Here is a 20,155-nt window from a genome sequence, read left to right on the forward strand (position 1 = left end):
AGCGTCATAAAAATTTCTATTTCATCAGTCAAAGGGGTTAAAATTGACGGTCAACAATCATGTGCAAGTCATGTGCAATTCTAATTTTTTTTTCCCACTTTTGCCCTTATTTTAAATAATAGGTAACTTTTTCAATAATTATTTTGCCTATTTTACTTAGATATGGCATGGAGCGGATATGGGGTTACTTGTGCAGCCAGATTTGAATAGGTGGTCATCTTCTTCGATTGCATTATCACCACCATTCCAGTAGTTTTATTGTTCCATGTCAAGTGGAGTAAAAAAGTTGGTCATAGATTTGACAAGTGAGATTTGGAGTAAAACAGTAAAGAATATTGGAGTAAAAAAGGTTGGTCTGAGCTGAGATGGGATTTGATTTGATTCATTTATTGTGAATTGTCCCATTTGATGCCAGAAATCAGATCAAATCTTCATGCAGGGAGCATTGAAATTGCCATCCATTTCGAGTCTTTAATGGGTAAAGCTTCCACTTCCGTCAGGTTTTGATATTCTCCAAATTGGTGTAAACTCATCACATTCTTCAATGCTTTATTGATTGATGATCTTGACAATCCGCAAAAGCAGGAAAATGTGTAAACTCATAATCTTATATTTTAAATAAATAAATAATTCCTCCCTCATTATATTGTTCAACTTGATATGTTGGTTGATTTTTTATAAATTCAGTATTGAATCTGAAACTTCTATGTCTCATATTGCTTGGCGTAATGTCATAGTTATTATTATTTTTTTCAAATCTACATGCAAGCTTAATGAAAACAAAAAAAATCAACCAAAAAAAAAAAAAACCAATTGTAGCACAACTACATCAATCATATTGAGACACATTTCAATTACAATTAAAAATTAAATTATAAAAACAGCCAAATAAAAACAAAGGGGTGGTCCCTTCCTTGTTTGGCAAGCATTTTTTTTTTTTTTTTTCCCTTTTTCAAATCCAAATTTTATGATTTCATAAATTATTCTGTTTAATATTTCTAAGTAAAAATAAGTTTACAATGCGCTTGGTCATGGTGACTCCCACTACACGTTACACTAACGGTCAAAAACCATTCCCCTTATTTTTTCGTTAAGGAGCTAACATTGTGGAAATAGATATACACATAATACAACAAATAGGCAACCATCTTCAATAGATTTTCAAACAATGGTGCGCCCGAGCTACATATAATATCAAACCATGCATTACCGTGATCCTACTAAAAAGAGATCAATTACCAAAAAAAAAGAAATTATCCTTCCAGCAAATTTAACAGCAAACGACATATAAGTTTAACAGCAAAAGACTAGCAACAACCAGTTCCCATTAATGCAATGCCACCAAAACGCACTTCAAGCAAATAAGAGCACTAATATTAGGAGTACTCCTAGGCAACATAAACAGCACAAGATCGAACCAACACAGCATCGTACTGCAGTATTGAGCCACTGGTTGCCCAATGCACCGCTATTACCATGTTCACCCTCTTCTAAGACATCAGCCGACGGTGTTGATACATTTTCCAACTCATCTTCCCAATCTACTCGCCCTTACTGGGACGTGGGTGGCGGCAAATTTTGTAGTAGCTCATCTTCCCAATGGAAACTACCTCGATGATTCTGCAAGAACACCAATTGAGCATGGATATAATACCAATGTATTAAAAAAATAAATACAAGCATATTAATAGTTGAAGCAAAAACATTGCATACCTTGTAAAGGGGACACTTGTAAAATCGCCTCATGTAGTTTCTGTCGGTCCTAGAAACGAGTAGTTTCATCAGTCCAGCACCACATGGACATTGCATCTCAAGCTCCATAACTAATTTATTTAACACATTCATAAAGCCAACCAAAATGACATACATGTACAATATAAGGAGTACGACCAGATTGCGGAATACAAGAACAATTATTAAAATGGCATAGATATAGGTATGAGACCACAAGTTTTGATAATTATACATAGCAATCACCAAAATGACATAGTCATATATGCGTCCACAGCTGACATAATTATACATAGCAAATACCAAAATAACGTATGCCATCCATAGCGAGCATGTTGGCACACACAAAAGTAGTTTAGCACAAGTAAATGTGCTATAATGGCGAGTCATACAAAGAAATAGTCCCATTACACAACACATACCATAAACTAATAAACGGTACTGTAGGTACCGTAACAAAACATGAACTATATCACCATAGTTCCATTGCAATACCCAACACCACGTCAATTCGGCCCAAGCCTATTATCCCACATCAACTGCGCAATTTGGTCCCTAGTGTTTGTCATGTTCAAAGCAGAAGCATCAGAGAAGTCATAGTGGTTGGGGTAATCAGCACCATCGCCAAGAATCACAGGAGGGGCATGTTCAAAGAACATATCATTCCGGTCAGCATGTCGGATGAAGTTGTGTAGTGTGCAGCATGCATTGACTACAAGGGGCTGGCGACAGACTTTGTACTTAGGCATGCCGTTCAAAACATGGAAGCGTGTTTTCAGCACTCCAAAGCATCGTTCAATCACCATACGGAGTGAGGAATGACGGTAGTTGAACAATTCCTTGAACCCCTACAGGTCCCCACCATTACGGAAATCTTGTAGGTGATATCTCTCCCCATGATAGGGCGGAAGATAACCCATATAGCATGGAAACCCCGAATCAACCAAGTAGTAGTGATCTGAAAATTACCATGCAATACGTGTCATGATTGAGACCAAAGTTTAAAACATAAACATAGTTAATAGAGTTGGTTCGTGTAGTGAAGAATGCTCACCTTCAGGCGCTGTAGGAAATTCATTTTCAGGTCTCGTTATAGCATCGTAGAAGACCCTCGAGTCATTAGCGGTTCCCTCCCACCCGGTATACACGAATGTGAACATCATGTCGAAGTCACATGCGCACACCACATTTTGAGACACGACCCCCTTCCTCCCCCTGAAGGCATTTTGTTTCTGCGCCGGGACCCAAGCTTTGATATGGGTGCCATCAATAGCTCAAACACAATTCTACCATACCAGTAATTGTCAATCAATGTAATGATAAAGTATGGCCCAAAAGTCAAGCATATAATTGAAATTACATATTACTATTGTTTCATACCTGAAACCAGGGGTAATATTTCGGATTTTCTTGGATGTATGGGTGCACACCGTCAACATTCCTAGGCCTTATAATGCTCTTGCCCAAGTTGCATAAAGCCCTCATGACACACTTGAAATGGCGTGAAATGGTCTCGGTGGAGTGTTGGAACCTGTCTGCCGCAACCCTCATCCCTTGGCGGTGCCCAACTATCAAGCAAAATATGGCTAGCGATTCTTCCACACTAACGGTGCGAGTATCTTGTATGTAGTTCTCCTTAAGGACATCTGCTAAGGAGATAAAAGTATCTCTTTTCATGCGAAATAGCTTGTAGCAAGTGTCCGGATGCCCATGTAATACCTCATGCACGAATGCAGCACCCGTGAGGGCTGACGTGCGCTGGGGTATCCTGTCCACTTCGTTTTCTTCATCACACAAAGACTCAATGTGAAGCAAATTCAAGAACATCTCCTCAAACCAGTCATCGTCATCCATGACATGGTCAACAGCACCATAGAAAACAAAATTTGGGACATTTGGGTTCATCCTGTTTGGAAAATGTATAAAATGGCAACGTCAAACACAAATGATTGTAATTACATGGTCATTACCAAATATTTTGCCATTTTTAATATTGTTGTTATCTCTCTTTTTTTGTTTTTTTTTTTCCCCTCTGCACAGTAAGGAGATAGAACAATTTATTAGTGCAAGTATGGTTCTTTCAAATACAACAAACGATCGGTGTTCCCTTTTGATTGGTGGTATGTCATGGATTTGTGTTAGTCGGTACTGTTATATCTATCAAGTGACCCACAATTAAATTAAATTATTAAATAATAATATGTAGTAAGTCATAATGTGACTTGTAACATTAATTTTTGAAAAATATATAATAAGTTATTATTTTATGAATAAATTAATACATAAAAAATTTCTTGAACCGAATTCTTAGACAAAACAGTTGTATGCTCGTCAAATGATCAGTGTAAGTATTGATTATTCAATATTGGGTACAGATGGTTTAACCCATTTTACACAATTTCTTAACTATTCTCATTTTAACACGAGTTAAGGTAATTACAACAATTAAATAAAGTAAAAAAACCAAAAAAATTGAATTAGGTTTTGTAGTGCGAATATAATCGTTAACTTTTTGTTCTTGAACAATTTTTTTAGGTAAAAAGTAATCCTAACAAATGAATATCAAAATAAATTTTTTGATATTGTTATAATATTAATATTAATTAAATAACTTAATTTATTATTTGTTTAGTATTTTTTTTTTGTGGGGGGGGGGGGGGGGGGGGGGTGGTGAACATTGATTTCATGCTATTAACACGTGTTGGGCTTTACGGGTTTAGACGATAATTTTTTTTCCCATCTTGTAAAATGGGCAATTTAAACACAAGGTGAAGTATACTTTTCCTACTCCTATGAACTTCAACTATTGTGTGGTCATTTCTACCTACTAAAATAGAAGCATACAACAAAATCTATTGCAAAGTAGAACTCAAAACAATTACAATCAAAAGCTTTTAATTTCAAACCACGTATTTATATTAGTTTTGGTACTTGGATATTCAACAAGTGTTAATTAGATAAATTTTTTAAAGTGTTTTGCATATCTTTTATTATATATTGTCAATTTTCGTTTTTAAAAATCACAAATTTTTTTTTTTCGGGTTTTTTAAACGAAGGTAGCAAATCTTTCTTTTTCTGTTTTTAAGAATTTCTATAAAATTTAAGATATTTTAACATATATACACTTAAGATTATTGATACATTACTCCGTAGCTACAGTCTTAAACTAACGCTTATATTGTTTTAAGCATAAATTAACTAACTCTAGAAATTGAGATACAAAACACTTTAAAAAATCAAATAGGCAAAGTAAACACAAGGTGAAGTATACTTTTCCTACTCCTATGAACTTCAACTATTGTGTGGTCATTTCTACCTACTAAAATAGAAGCATACAACAAAATTTAATGCAAAGTAGAACTCAAAACAATTACAATCAAAAGCTTTTAATTTCAAACCACGTATTTATATTAATTTTGGTACTTGGATATTCAATAAGTGTTAATTAGATAAATTTTTTAAAGTGTTTTGCATATCTTTTATTATATATTGTCAATTTTCGTTTTTAAAAATCACAAATATTTTTTTTTTTTTTGGGTTTTTTAAACGAAGGTAGCAAATCTTTCTTTTTTCTGTTTTTAAGAATTTCTATAAAATTTAAGATATTTTAACATATATACACTTAAGATTATTGATACATTACTCCGTAGCTAAAGTCTTAATATAACTCTTATATTGTTTTAGATAACTCTTATATTGTTTTAAGCATAAATTAACTAACTCTAGAAATTGAGATACAAGGGATAAAATAAAATGAGAAATTTAAACACAAAGTGAAGTATATTTTGCTATTCCTATGAACTTCAACTATTTGGGTGGTAATTTGTGTTTAGCTCTTATATTGTTAAATAGGCATAATTCCTATGAACTTGACCTATTCCTAATTTGTGCTTAACTCTTACATTGTTTTAAGCATAAACTAAGTCTAGAAATTGAGATACAAAGGATAAAATAATCATTACCAGACAACAATGTTCATTCTAATATTAATATAATGTACTAGAAGATAGAAGGATACAAGTATTATTAACATTAATCATAGGATTTCCAACCAGACAAACTAGCAAACCATAACAAATGCAGAAAGTTGAAGATAAAACAGGAGGTAAACAAGAAGCAGGGTATAGAAGATAAATCAAACATGTCACATTAGTTAAGTGCCAGAAGTTCAAGCAAATATAAAAAAGGTGCCAGTGGCACTAATATTACATGCCAATTGTTCTTGGAAATAAGCAAATATAAAGGTGCCAGTGGCACTAATATTACATGCCAATTGTTCTTGGAAATAAGCAAATATAAAAAAGTGCCAGTGGCACTAATATTACATGCGAATTGTTCTTGAAAAATAACATAATTAAACAAGCCGACAAACCCATAGAAACATGCTGAAAAAACAAACAATGCCATAAGTAGCATTAGAAACGGTCCAACACTGGACTATGCAGTCAGCATGCATACAAACTTAAACCACAAGCCCAACAACATAGTTACAGCTTCTCAATCCAAGCCTTCTTCCTTTGTGGAGGTAGTGCAATAAAACCATTACGGACATTCTCATACCTAAAGAGCTCAAATGCCCTAAAATACCTATCATCATCTAGGTTGGGGGCAATCTCATCCAACATGCCAATGGCCCTACTCATGCCATTGGAAAAAGATGCACCACTACCCCCAGCACCTGCACTACCTTCCCCACTACTCATTCGCAGTTGATCTTGTAACAAGATTTCTTTCTTCAAACGGCTAACCTCGGTAAACTCTTTTAATGCATCACTTCGAAGAGAATCTATATGAGATTTACCCTTACCTTTCCTCTTGTTTTCTGTGCTAGGCCCAGAACTATCAACTGGACGCTTACCACGTCCGTTACCCCCAATGACTATACCCCTATTTTGAGGAGGAGGTTGGCCACACCCCTGACTCGAACCACCCACAGAACCAAGAAAATCCCCACTCACACTGTTATCAACAGCCGCATTGGTTGCTTGACTAACATGCATTCCAAACCGTAAGAGTTGCTCATTCAACTCGTCCTCTTCGTCACTACTCGGTGGTGTCCTAGCGGATGAATGGCGGAGGACCCCAGTGGCTGTTGAGCCATTGAAGAGTAGACCCAAAATTTCGTAGTTTGGACAGCCCTTCCTTCGAAAACGACTAGCCTTCGGCTTGATCTAGGACAGACGAAAAAATAAAAAATAAGAACGCTTCTGTGTGACCTAAAATTAGAGTGTGGGAACTGATATATTAGGCAAGGGTTACCGAACTTTACCCTAAGATACTGCTGCCACTGGGTCTCCGTCCCCTGGACTGTGTTTGATACTGGGTCCCAACGAAATCCAGTTATGTGCTGGAGGAGGTCAAAGAAGTCACGGTGGTTCATCCTAAGTCTGGAAAATTTAGTCCGACACTGTACGGCAGTGTAGGTCCGACCGGTCATTGTAGAAAGCTGGGAAGCTATAGGCGACCACAAGTTCATATTAACTGACCCATTCACTATTCTCCCCGTATTGGACAATTCGACCAACATTTGCACAAACATACGTTCAAACTCAGGAGACCAAAGTGATGGGTCCTCGCCTTCAGCGGGTTCCATCTATGCATAAATATACCAACGTAAAAAAAAAAAATGTTCATGTCAACATCTTATGAAGAATTGCATTTCACTGCCAAACAACAAAAAAAAAAACCCGAATAGCTCGTGTGAGGCATACCTTACGCCTTTTGTAGGAGATGGGTGTCTCTGGATCCCGAGATCGCTTGCTACTCCTTGTCCAATACGCCTGCACAAATATAGGTCACAGTGTGTGTAAATGATATAGAAACTAAACAAATTGAACGAAAAAGAGCATAGAAATTGAGAGGGAGTGCGATTATAACCTTCCAAGACCGTGTCTTCGAAGGGGTGCCCGTGTCCGTAGATGCTGAAATGATACAGGGTCGCCGTTGCTTACGAGGTGACTGGGGAATAGTTGTAACGGAGTAGCTATTGGAGGATTTCACAGACCCCTCTGAAGAAAGGTCTATGAAGATGGGCTTCTGCATGTCGTTGTGGAGGAGGATTATATGGACGGGTGATTACTATTCACATATCAGCTCAGCTCCAGGGAAAGTGTACTAGGTAATGATGAGGACTCCATTAGCGCGTGGCTTGGGGTGGAAGAAGTTGAGGGCATACGTACTGCAGAGGACGCTGGAAAAGACGGGTGTAATTGCCCATTGAAAAAATGCATCGCAGCTCTCGTTTGTGGAGATAAGCCAAAATGGTTCAAACAATAAACAGATCAACGATGAGTGAAAGGGCACGTTGTGCTCACATATCAAGTATGGACGGCCCACATTTGTTCAAAAAAAAATGGACGGTCTGATGAGCATGCACAAATCAAGATGCCACTAGACATACGCGGTTCGCAATTCACACAATAGGTGTGATTCGGTGTGGTGTAGGTGCATGGCAAAAGTCTGCGCGAATAGATCACATACGTTTGTTAGACACAGGTTACATGATGGGTGAGGTGGCGTCCATCCACGAGTCGATGGTCAAGAATTTCATCCCTTTACCGTGAGTGCAAGTCCATCCTAAAATTCTCTAACTTTGAAAACGGACGGTCAGATGAGGTTTGAAAGAAATCAGACGATGCTCAGCTAATGTTGGAATTCCCGCACATCAGTTTTGCTTTTCGTTGGATTCGCCAGCTTTCACGGCAACCAATGCATGGAGAACGTGCGTTGGTTGCCGTTGTAAATCTTGCAGTGGATTTTGTTCCTTCTTAATAGTATTTTGACAGCAGTGGCGCATGATTCCGTGGGTCGCGGATTTGAATGGAATTACAGGGACCTGCCACATGTCATCCTTAGCATTACAGAATACCGACTGACGGTTAGGATTAAAGCACCTTATTTCTTACAGATGCATCTCGTCTCCCAAGCCGAGTTCAGCGTGACATTGGGTACAAGTGGTTTTAATTCATTGTTGCAGAGCCGCCTGACTTCAGTTGATCTTCACGCCAAGTAGTAAATCCGCTGCAGTGGGTTGGTATGTCGGTGCGTGTGAGTCGGTGGGCAGTAATTACCAAGGCCTTGTTTGTGAACCCTTGTAGGTACTGTAGAACACTGGCCTTAAAATCAGGGCTGGTCGTGCTGGGGGTTCGAGTGTGCGAACGGGCCAGTTTTGGAATTTGAACCTGGATCACATTTCGGAATTAAATTCCAGTTGGGTTTTGTGACGAACGGGCCAAACACCAAATCTACATGGGTTTTTTAAAATATCCAAAACAAAAACAAAATCTGGCCCATCCAAACAAGGCCTTGGGGTTTGCGAACCACCCCCAAACCACCCTTTTTAGAGGTGGTCAAACGAACGGTGCACCCTTTTTTTTTTTCTTCTTATTTGCATTGTTGTCATTGTCTATACCATTCATTTAAAATGTACCATTCACATTACACATTATGTTTTTTTAAGAAAAGTGGTGCTACCATTGTTATAGCCAGGGCCACCAAATCAACACCATAGTGGCGGTGCCATCACCGTGGTGCATCACTTTTAAAATTATTTATTTATTTTCTTTTATTTTATAAAAATATTTTCAAATTTACTTTTTACAAAACTTTTTCAAAATTTTACCAAACCAATTTTCAAATTGTCTCAAATATGACTTCAACCAAATCAATTCTCTCAATTTTTACATTTTCAAAACTGAAAATCCAAAATGCTTTTCAAAATTTGACCAAACATGCCACTGCTTTTATAACCGCTTAACCACACTAACCATTAACCGCTTTGAACTGCTTTTATAACCGCACTAACCACTAACTGCTTTTAAAAGCGGTTAGTAAAAACTGCTAACCGCTAGGTAGTTAGCGGTTAGCAGTTATTAGGTTTTTGAAAACCATTAACCACTAACCGCTTTTTTTAAAATATAATATATATTTATATTATATATATATATTTCATATAATAGGAGTCATGCTATCCGGCATCCTAGAGGCAGCCCAGCGTCATCCAATGCTGACGTGGCTGCCTCTACAAATTCGGTTGTTTTTTTTTTTTTTTTTCATAAAAAAAAAATTATTTTTTATATAAAAAACACGTGTATATGAGAAGAAAGATTTTTGTTGGTTTGCTTTTTTTTTTTTTCGTCCTTGGTGTTTATGTTTATGTTTTTGCATTCTATATATTTGATGAAATTTCCATGGAAAGAGCAAGTTTTTTGGGTTGTACTTTGAGATATTTGAGCACTACAAAAAGAATCAATAATTTAGTAACCAACCATTAGTGATGTGTCAAGCATGTTGACATGTCACTAAAGTTTAGTGATGTGCCGTTAGTTACATGTGTGGCAGGTTAATAAATTGGAAGTCACTAATAGGAATTTAGTAACATGTCAAGTTTGACATGTCACCAAAGGGTGACATGTCAAACTTGACATATTACTAAAGTTTAAAAAATTAGTAGTAAAAAAAAAATTTCAAATTGATTTCCGAATTTTTTTTTTTTCAAATAATATCATGGAATCTGATTTTCAAAAATCCTAACCCAACAGCAAATCAAAATTTAATTGAAAAAAAAAAAAATTAATTGAACATGGAATAGATCAATAGATTCAAACCCAGTAGCAAAAATTAATTTAAGCAAAATTTTTCAAAAGTTTTGAACTTTGAATCTAATTTTACTACTCACTCACTGTGTGGAGTTGGAGAGTACCCAAAATCAAAAACCTGCAACACAAAAGAACCACAAAAATCAATTCGTTTAAAAGCTAAGACAAACGACAGAAAAATTAGAAAAATTACCCATTAGAGTATACGATGTCCGTTCCCCAAGTGGATTTAACCTGAAAAATCAAACCAAACCAAACCAACCAAAAAAAATTAGACCCATAAAAATTTCAAACACCCAAACCCAGCAGCAAAAAAAAAAAAAAAAATCAAAATCTCAAACCCAGCAAAAAAAACAAAATAAAAAATAAAAAAAATCAGATCTTCTCTTCTCTTTTTCATTTTCTTCTTATCTTCTCTTATTTTTCTCTTCTCCTTTTCTTTTTCTTATTCCCATACGAGAGAAGAGAGAGCTGCCATGGGGGGTATACTGAGCATGAGAGCAAAAGAGAGAAGAAGAAAGAAGAGAGGGAAGAAGACACAAAAAGAGGGAAGCAGCTGGTGCACGTTTCCAATGCCCATTGGTGACGTGTGTCCAGCTGGCACGTCACCAATGGGGTGACGTGACACTTATGTCACGTCATTAGTATCTTAATTCAGGAAAAAAAAATTGACAACTTTAGTATCGTGTCAAAGTTCAGTTTTTGAAATGGTGACGTGTCAACTTTGACACGTTACTAAAGTTGTCAAATTGTTATTTATTTTATTTTATTCAGTTTTTGAAAATGGTGACATGTCAAATTTGACACATCACCATTTCGAAAACTGAAAAAGAAAAAAATAAAAATGTGACAACTTTAGTAACATGTCAAATTTGACATGTTACTAAATGGTGACGTGTCAACTTTGACACGTTACCAAAGATTTTGGTAACATGTGAGAAACTGCCACATCACCAAATGGTGATGTGCGAAAAAAATCATGTACCATAGACACGTCACTAATAACACTTTCTTTTGTAGTGGAGTGATATTAGCTAAATTTTTATGAGCTAATATTTGGGTTCTAATGCCTCAAAACTTTTTTCTGGATTTAAAACTAAAATCTCGGGGTGAAAGGTTAACCATTTTGGGATGGTATCACCCTAAAGGGATTCGCTCATCCTAAATTTGATGCTAATGCCTCAAAATGCTATCTCGGTATTATATACTTTTGCAGATACCAATTTATGATCAGTGATTCATGGGAGTCGGTGAATTTGATATATAATTTGGTTAATTTCTGATAAATGATTATCGATTTTAAATTTGGCAAGCGCTTCCCCCCTTGTAACATCTTTCCTCTTCAATTAGAGAGAGAGAGAGAGAGAGAGAGAGAAAAAAAAAATGGCAGACGCTTGGCTGGCTCAATTTGGCAGCCAAAAATCTCTACTCTATAATATATGACAATAAGTCGTTGTAGTATAGTGAGCCAAAAAATGGTATATAGCAATTTTTAATGCTTAAATGGCCATGAAAATAAATAAAAAATGTTTGAAGTGAGCCAAAAAAAAACCCCAATTCTCAAAACCGGTCCAAAAAATCTGGCAAAAAAAAAAGCCCAAAAAAAAGGGTTAGCTGGATGTGGTTAACCGCCTAGGTGGTTGCGGTTAGCGGTTTTCACCACTAACCGCTAACCGCAACCACCTTTTCACTAAATTATAACTTATAAGCTTATTAAACCCATTTTATTTTATTAGTTAATGAGAAAATAATTTCCTATTAAACAATTCCTTGACGGAAATAAGAGTTATAATTGAATAATATATAAATCGGTCTTCTCTCAATCCTATAAATTTACTTGACTTCCATTAATTTTTGTTCTTAAGCGCAAAAAAATCAAGTGAGAAAAAACGTTTCTCTAACATCTATGCATGAATTCTTAAAATTTTATAATTATGGATTCTGATATGTGTTATTTAGATACTTATTTTATGTATTAGATGATTGTAAAAATCAAAATGGTTACTTGGGATTTAATGAATTTATCAGTAATCACTACAAAAAAAAAAAAAAAAAAAAAGTTTTTTTTGAGGTGGCAAACATTAACCCACTTTTTGCCACGTCAGTAATTAGTGACATGGCAAAAGTGCCACGTCAATAAAAATTTTATTAACGGGTAAAATGTGCCATGTCACTAATTAGTGACATGATACATCCCACACGTCAATAAATAATGTGTCAAAAATTACCACGTTGCTAAATTTAAATTCAATTTAATTTTTTTAAAAAAAATTATATTTAAATTAGGGGAAAGTCCACATAACCCCCTCAAACTACCATTTAATTGACAATGTCCCCCTAAACTTTCAATTGTGACAATGTCCCCCCTAAATTACCAAAAATTATCAATGTTCCCCCCAATAACGAAATTACCCTCAGTAAAATAAAAATAAAAAACTAAAACTTCTAGAAAAAAACCTAAAACTAACAAAAACTAAAACCATTTTTTTAAAAAATCAATTTTATAAGAAAAAAAATTTAAAAAATTTCGATTTTTTTTTTTAAATTGAAAATTTTAGTTTTTTTTTTTTTTGTTTTATAATTTTATTTAAATAAAAATTTACGTTTAAAAAAAATAAAATTTTTCGTTTAATAAAATGAAATTTTTTGTTTTTTAAAACTAAATAAAAAAATAGTTTTCTTTTTTTTTTTAAATAAAAATTTCCGTTTAAAAATAATAATAAAAATTTTTTTTAAAAAAAAAATTGTTTTTTTTTTAAATATTATTTTTAAAATAAAATTTTTCGTTTTTTTAAAAAATCAATTTTTTTTTTTTGAATTTATAGGGGTATTTTTGTCTTATTGCTAGTATTGGAGGGATATTGACAATGTTTTGGTAGTTTAGAGGGGATATTGTCACAATTGAAAGTTTGGAGGGAACATTGTCAATTAAGTGGTAGTTTGAGGGGAGTACGTGAACTTTACCCTTTAAATTATATACAATAGTGGTTTGGCAAAATATCACACAACAATAATTATTGACGTGCATTTTGACACTCAACATGTCATGTGAAGTAATTTACAGAAAAAGGAACAAAAAAACTATTTTTTTAGTGATTTTTGGGCTAGACAAACGAAGCTTAAGGCCATTTGCCTATTCAGACTAGAACTTGTACGTTGTTGCCCTGACTTTTTGGGCGATACTGGCTTTCAAAAATCTACTGAGAATGTGAAAACATATATATATATATATGAAGATGAACACCTTTCCATTCATCTTTTTCATGGCCAATTCAGCAGAGTCGGGAGATGACGTTAAATATTGTTGGGAATAAAACTACTCCAAATCTGGTCTAATAGTCCTACTCCAAGTTGAATTGAAGTAGGAGACCTAATCCAGGCCTTACACTAACTCAAACAGACTGAAATATTGTGATTTGTGCATAATATATATTGCTCTTCTCTAAGAAATTAACTTAGGCATTGAACTGACGGATCTTTTCACGCTCTTGCTATTTCCAATTTCCTAAAAAAATTCTTCTCTCTCCCCGTGATTTTTTCGTTCTACAGAGCACCGGCCCTTTCCCCTGTCTTCTCTTCGTTTGGTTTCCTCCACCTCCTAGTCGGTGGATGACTCAACTGCTTTGACCTCGGAGGTGCTTTTGTTGGTTAAGGCGGCAAGCCTTCAGCCCCTTAACTCTCCATGGGAGTTCTTTCATGGAATTGTAGGGGGTTATCTCGTGCCCCGACTATTCGCACACTTCGAGCTCTTAACATGCTTCATCGGCCAGAGTTTATTTTTTTGTCTGTGACGAAGGTGCAAGCTCAAAGAGTCCGATTTGCCTTAAATCACATTGGATTCCCTTTTTGGTTACAAATTCATCCAGTTGGCTCCAAAGGTGGTCTCTGTATAGCTTGGAAGCATGGAGTGGAAATTGAGCCCATTCAGCAAGATTCAAATCATATCTCTTGTCTTGTTTACTCGGATCCTCCACATAGCCCTTGAATACTTACATGTGTTTATGCGCCTCATACATACCAGAGGCGTAGTGATTTTTGGGATTTCCTTTCAGATATGCGGAATTCTTTTGGAGGCCCTTGGCTTCTTTTGGGTGATTTCAACTCAATTCTCTCTCCTGTGGACAAATTTGGTGGGCGTCCGTTTGGCTCTCTTTCTCACAAGCATTTTGAAGATTTTGTCCATTCGAATGCTTTGATTCATTTGGGTTTCAATGGCAACAAATTTACCTGGAGCAATCATACGCAAGGTAATGTGAATATTAGGGAGCGTCTGGATAGGGGTTTAGCTAAAAAGGACTGGGTGCATCTCTTCCCCAATTCTCTTATCAGCATTATCCTTGCCTCCAACTCTGATCATTGTCCCCTTCTCTTATCCACGGCTGGCACTTATCAAGACCTCTCAAAGCCTTTCAGGTTTGAGGCTTTTGGACAAGAGATCATACCAGCCACGAAGTTGTTGCTAGCACTTGTTTGATGGATGTTCCTGGCTCTTCGGCTTTCTCCCTTAGCATAAAATGGAAAAGCACAAAATATGCTCTCAAAGAGTGGAACCATCATCATTTTGGAAGAATTCAGTCCTGCATTAAGAAGTTAATGTCTTAAATTAACGTTATTCAGAGCAGGCCTCATTCCATCTCTAATGCTTCTTTATAGCATAATCTCCAAACTAAGCTTCAAGAACAATTTCTAAGAGAAGAAATTTTGTGGAAACAGAAGTCTAGAGAGCTCTGGCTCACCTACACTGATTTGAATACAAAGTTTTTTCATGCTTCTACTGCCTGTCGAAGAAGGTATAACTCCCTAACTTTCCTTAAAGCTTATGATGGTTCTGTTCTTAATAGCAGGGAAACATTGGTGCTTATATTGTTGATCATTTTTCTAAGTTGTTTACTTCAACTGGTCCTATTTTGGATGATTCTTTGAGTAATCTGTTTATGCCTGTTATCATTGATGAGGAAAATTCTGACTTGTCTAATATTTCAGATGAAAGAGAGATTTATGATGCCATTGTGAATCTAGGGCTTAACAAAGATCCTGGCCCTGATGGGATGACTGGGTTATTCTACAAATCCTACTAGCCTATTTTTAAACTCTCTGTGATTGCCTCAGTTCAATCTTTCTTTAGAGGGGGTTTTCTTCTGAAAGAATTTAATCATTCTAACATTGCCCTTATTCCAAAGATTGACAACCCTTCTCAGGTTCATCATTACAGGCCTATCAATCTCATCAATTTCAACTATAAAATTATTTCCAAGATACTTTCCAACAGATTTAAGCCCCTGCTTCACAAGATTATTTCTCCTACTCAATCAGCTTTTCTGAAGGGAAGATTTATTCATGACAATACAGTTTTGGCTCATGAGCTTTTTCGTTCCATGAAATAGAAAAAGGGTAATGGTGGCCTCATGGCCTTGAAGTTGGATATGAAAAAAGCTTTTGATTGTATGGAATGAGATTTTCTTATCCGGATCTTAATTCTTTTGGGTTTTAATTCCACCTGGACTCACTGGATCAAGCAATGCATCTCCATTTCCTCTTTTTCTATTATGATGGATGGGTCCCCGTATGGCAATTTTTCTCCTTCAAGAGGTCTTAGGCAAGGAGATCCCCTATCTCTTTTCCTATTTATTCTGGATTCAGAAGCCTTCTCCAAGATCATCTTCAAAGAGGAGAATTTGGGTAATCGTCTTGGCATCAAAATAGCTAGGCGCAGTCATGTTGTCTCCTATCTTTTATTTGCTGATGACTTGATTATCTTCTCCAAAGCTAATGTTTCTGAAGCTAGAGTGATCCAAGAATGTCTTTCCACTTATTCTAGATGGTCTGGGCAGAAGATAAACTATTCCAAGTCTTCTATCTTCTTTAGCAAAAATTGCAAGCCTTCGATTAGAGGTTCTATTAAGAGCATGCTAGATCTTCCTCATATTTCAGCAAAGGCTAAATGTCTTGGGATCCCTCTATTTTTTCATAGAACCAAGAAGAGATCCTCGGTTGATTTAAAAGACAAGATGTTATATAAGATTGTTGGTTGGAAATCAAAGTTGTTGTCTCAGGCAGCTATAACCACTCTCCTTAAATCAGTTGCCAATGCCATTCCTTCTTATATTATGTCTTTGTTCTTGCTGCTCAAGGGTTTTTGTAAAGAGCTCAACTCTTTATTAAGGAAATTTTGGTGGGGATTCCCTCAGGACAAGAATCACAATCTTTCCTTTTTGGCTTGGGACATTTGTAAACCTAAGGCTCTGGGTGGTTTGGGTATTCGTACTATGGAGACTTTGAACTTATCTCTGCTTGCTAAATTGGGTTGGAAAATTATTACAAAACCTTCTCTTTTGTGCGTGGCAGCTTTGTCTGGGAAATATCTTCAAAGTGGAGTCTCATTCCTCAATGCTTTTCTTCGCCCTTCGGCTTCTTGGCTATGGAAGGGTATTCTAAAGGCAAGGCAAGTTGTGGAATTAGGTGCTTGTATGGCAGTTTCTTCTGGTCAAGATATCAATATATGGAAGTCTCCTTGGATTCCTTCCATTCAGCTCTTCAAGCCTTCTCCTAATCCAAATCTAGTTGATCTTCCAGATTTTGAGGTTGCTGATTTGTTGATTGAAGGTGGCAGGTCATGGAATGTGTCTCTCTTGGCTGATTTGTTTGACTCTAATTCAGCGCAGCACATTCAAAACATTCACTTATCTCATGAAGTTTCCAGTGATAGGTGGACTTGGGCTGCTTCTTCGAAGGGGCTATTTTCTGTTAGGTGAGCTCATGAGTTAGCCTTTCAGGATTTGGCTTCCTGTTCTTCTACTCTCTCTCCTGAAGATTGGTCATGTCTTTAGGGGTTGAAATTGCAGCATAGGCTAAAACATCTTCCTTGGAAGATGGCGTGGAATATTCTTCCTGTGCGTGCTTCTTTGGCCAAATTTGTTAACTCTATTGATCTAGATCCTTGGTGTTGCCTGTTCTGCAAAGGCCCTCAAGAATCTCTCTCTCACATTATGCTTGAGTGCTCCTTTGCTAAGATTTTATAGAGGAGCTCTCCTTTGCCCCTTCTTACTGATGTTTTTTGTGAACAGCCTTTTACAGATTGGATTGTGGCTATTTTGAGGCCTCATTTGAAGCTTACTATTCCCATTCAGGAAGTCCGCAAGTTCCAACTTCATACAACCATCACCATGGACCATATATGGTTTTCCAGGAACCAACTTGTCCATCATGCTCTTAATCCCTCCCCTATGTAGTCCCTCTTTCAGATTGCTTCTACCACGGCGGATCATTGTAAAGCTTGGACTGATTCCACTTTGTCTTCCATTTGGTCTCCTCCTCTGCCAGGTACCACCAAGGCAAATTTTGATGTGGCTTTGTCTTCAGATTTTGCAATGGCTGCCACGGTAGTAAGTGATTCAAATGGTAACATCATTGGTGCTGCTACTAAGAAAATTCTTACTAAGGATGTCGCCTTAGGTGAAGCTCAAGCGGCCCTTTTAGCGGTTCATACTACGGCTTCTTGTGGTGCTCACTCTCTCATCCTTAAAGGGGTTGCCCTCAATGTTATTCTTGCTATTCAACAGCCTCAGCTGTTTGCGGGTTGAAATTTTTCTAATGTTGTTTCAGATATTTCCTTGTATTTGCATTCTTTCTTTAGTTGGAATGCAGAGAAAGTTTATAGGAGTGCTTACTTTAGAGCACATTGTTTGGCTAAATGGACTGCTTTCCACCTAGTGTTTGGAAGCATTCTCATAGGATCGTCCATTCGAATCAAGAGTGGAAAAGATCCCCCTTGTATCCTTTCCCCCCTTTCAATTAGAAAAGAAAAAAAAAAAGAAAAAAAAAAAAAGCCCTCTTTGATTCTTTGAATCTCTTCAATTGCCTCATGGGGCATGTATATATTAGGCATTTTGTACTCTTCGCTATCTGAACCCATGTCCAAACAATGCCATATCTGATTGTGCTACAAGAGCACTGCAAGCATGCAACCTGGCTTCATGTGCTTAAATTGGTGCATGCATACCCCATATACACAGTCTTATATACACCTAAGATGACTAAGCTTTTCCTTAAACAAATCAAGCAAATACAACTCTTCAACCTATCAGCTGAAATTTAAAGAGACTATGAGCGTGTTTGAGATTGCGTTTGAAAAATAGAGCTTTTAAGGAAAAAGCGATTTTTACCAAAATTGCGTTTTGGTTATTTTTAGGCTTTTTAGACCCTTAAAAGCGCTTTTAATTTTTTTACCAAACGAATACTTTTTTATTCAAACGGACTTTTTGAGTGTTAAACGCACTTTTAGGCTCCTCAAACGCAATTCCAAACAGGCCCTACATATAGTAAACAACCACCATCCTAACAATTACTAGTTATATAACCATGCACCTTGTACAAAAAGCATCAAAAAACATGGCACCCATTAGTAAAAACTGGCAACAAGCAAAACAAACTGGCGACAAGCAGTAAAATGTTACTCATTCCTTCTTGCCAGATTCTTTCACATAAGCTACATTTGAAAAATAGGTGAACTCTGTTTTTAGTTCAATTTCTGCAGAAAAATACAACTGATTTCACCCTTATAACCCCATTTAGCGAATCTATCCCTCGTAGTTAGACAATCTTAAGCTGATAGAAGGAGGTAAATTTAATCACTTAATTATTACTTTAACACTCCACTTTATATGTGGGTTCAAACTCATTTTTAATAGGTGAATTCCAACACATTGAATATTTAATTGAATAAAAGGTAAATGACCGAGTCAAAGTTCGTATTTAAGTTTGTAGAATAAATGGTAATTTAACAAATTAAAATCATCTGACTTACAAACACATTCAGGTACATGGGCCTTCAAAAGAAAAATGAATACAACTTGGATGCTTCTTCAATACTTACAAACTGGATCTCTAAGCCCATTTCATTAAAAGAAAAGTCCAACCCCCGGTAGCTCCCTTACAAATTCATATTCCTACAAATCTTGAGTAATTCTAAAAGTCATTCTTGTGTTATTTTTGTATCATTATATGAATTATGGCTTTTAAAATCACAATTTAATCAAAATTCAATAATAATCAATCACAAGTCCAATGAAAATTTTAGAAGCCATATCATTTTTAGAGTGACACAAGAATGACATAAGAGTAACTTCTGTTAAATTACCAGTTATTTCAAAAGCTTAAGCTTATAGGAAGACGTAAATTTAATCACGTAATCAATATTTTAACACTCTTCCTCACGTGTGGCCTCAAACTTCTTTTTAATAGGTGAGGCCTAACACGTGAAATATTTAATTTAAATGGGGGTGAATTGACGGAGTTAATATTCGACCTTTGTCTCTGATACTATGTTTGCAAGCTTCAGAAGTCCATCTATGGATTCAAGCAGGCACCTAGGACCTGGTTTACAAAATTTGCTGCCACCCTACTTACATTTGGTTTCACAGAATCCAAAGTGAATTACTCTCTCTTCATTCTGATGTGCTTTTGTTCCTTCTAATACTAGTTAAATTAGAAGGAACAGAAAGGCCATAACAGTAGGCTTTAATATCGTTGATCAAAGTGAAGACAATATAGAGATCAAAGAGTGACCTATCAATCACCATCTTAATTTACGACAAGGAAACTCTTTGATCAAATCCGTTCATGCATTTGCAAAATCTTGACTACAACGACACGTACGTATATAAATTTGACCAAACAAATGAACAGTCAGTACATTCCACGAAACTAGTTGTCCAAATTAAGGAGTTACAAGAAGTAGCCAAAAATGATTTTGAATAAGGTTGAAGTGGGAGGTTGATTCAAGCCTGACCGAGACATCTTTAGCAGCTCTTTTGCAAACCCTCCAATTC

General features: G+C 36.2%; 1 protein-coding gene across 1 annotated transcript; it reads left to right on the plus strand.

Annotated features, from left to right (window-relative positions):
* The first annotated feature begins 15,877 nt into the window (after nucleotides 1–15,877).
* LOC148587728 (uncharacterized) lies at nucleotides 15,878–17,908 on the plus strand. Its single transcript, XM_088512782.1, has 3 exons — nucleotides 15,878–17,076; nucleotides 17,403–17,466; nucleotides 17,570–17,908. Exons 1-3 carry the CDS (start codon nucleotides 15,878–15,880, stop codon nucleotides 17,906–17,908), a joined length of 1,602 nt encoding a protein of 533 aa, XP_088368908.1.
* Nucleotides 17,909–20,155: the final 2,247 nt, after the last annotated feature.

Source organism: Corylus avellana, chromosome 2, assembly GCF_965113065.1.
Source record: "Corylus avellana chromosome 2, dhCorAvel1.hap1.2, whole genome shotgun sequence".
Classification (NCBI taxonomy): Eukaryota; Viridiplantae; Streptophyta; class Magnoliopsida; order Fagales; family Betulaceae; genus Corylus; species Corylus avellana.

Bases quoted from the DNA above. Each gene is read 5' to 3' on its own strand.
- LOC148587728 (XM_088512782.1), top strand. From the start codon at position 15,878: ATGGATGGGTCCCCGTATGGCAATTTTTCTCCTTCAAGAGGTCTTAGG. The intron at 17,077-17,402 runs GTGAGCTCATGA...AGCCTTTTACAG, and splicing joins AAGGGGCTATTTTCTGTTAG to ATTGGATTGTGGCTATTTTG. The intron at 17,467-17,569 runs GTTCCAACTTCA...TCCCTCTTTCAG, and splicing joins CCCATTCAGGAAGTCCGCAA to ATTGCTTCTACCACGGCGGA.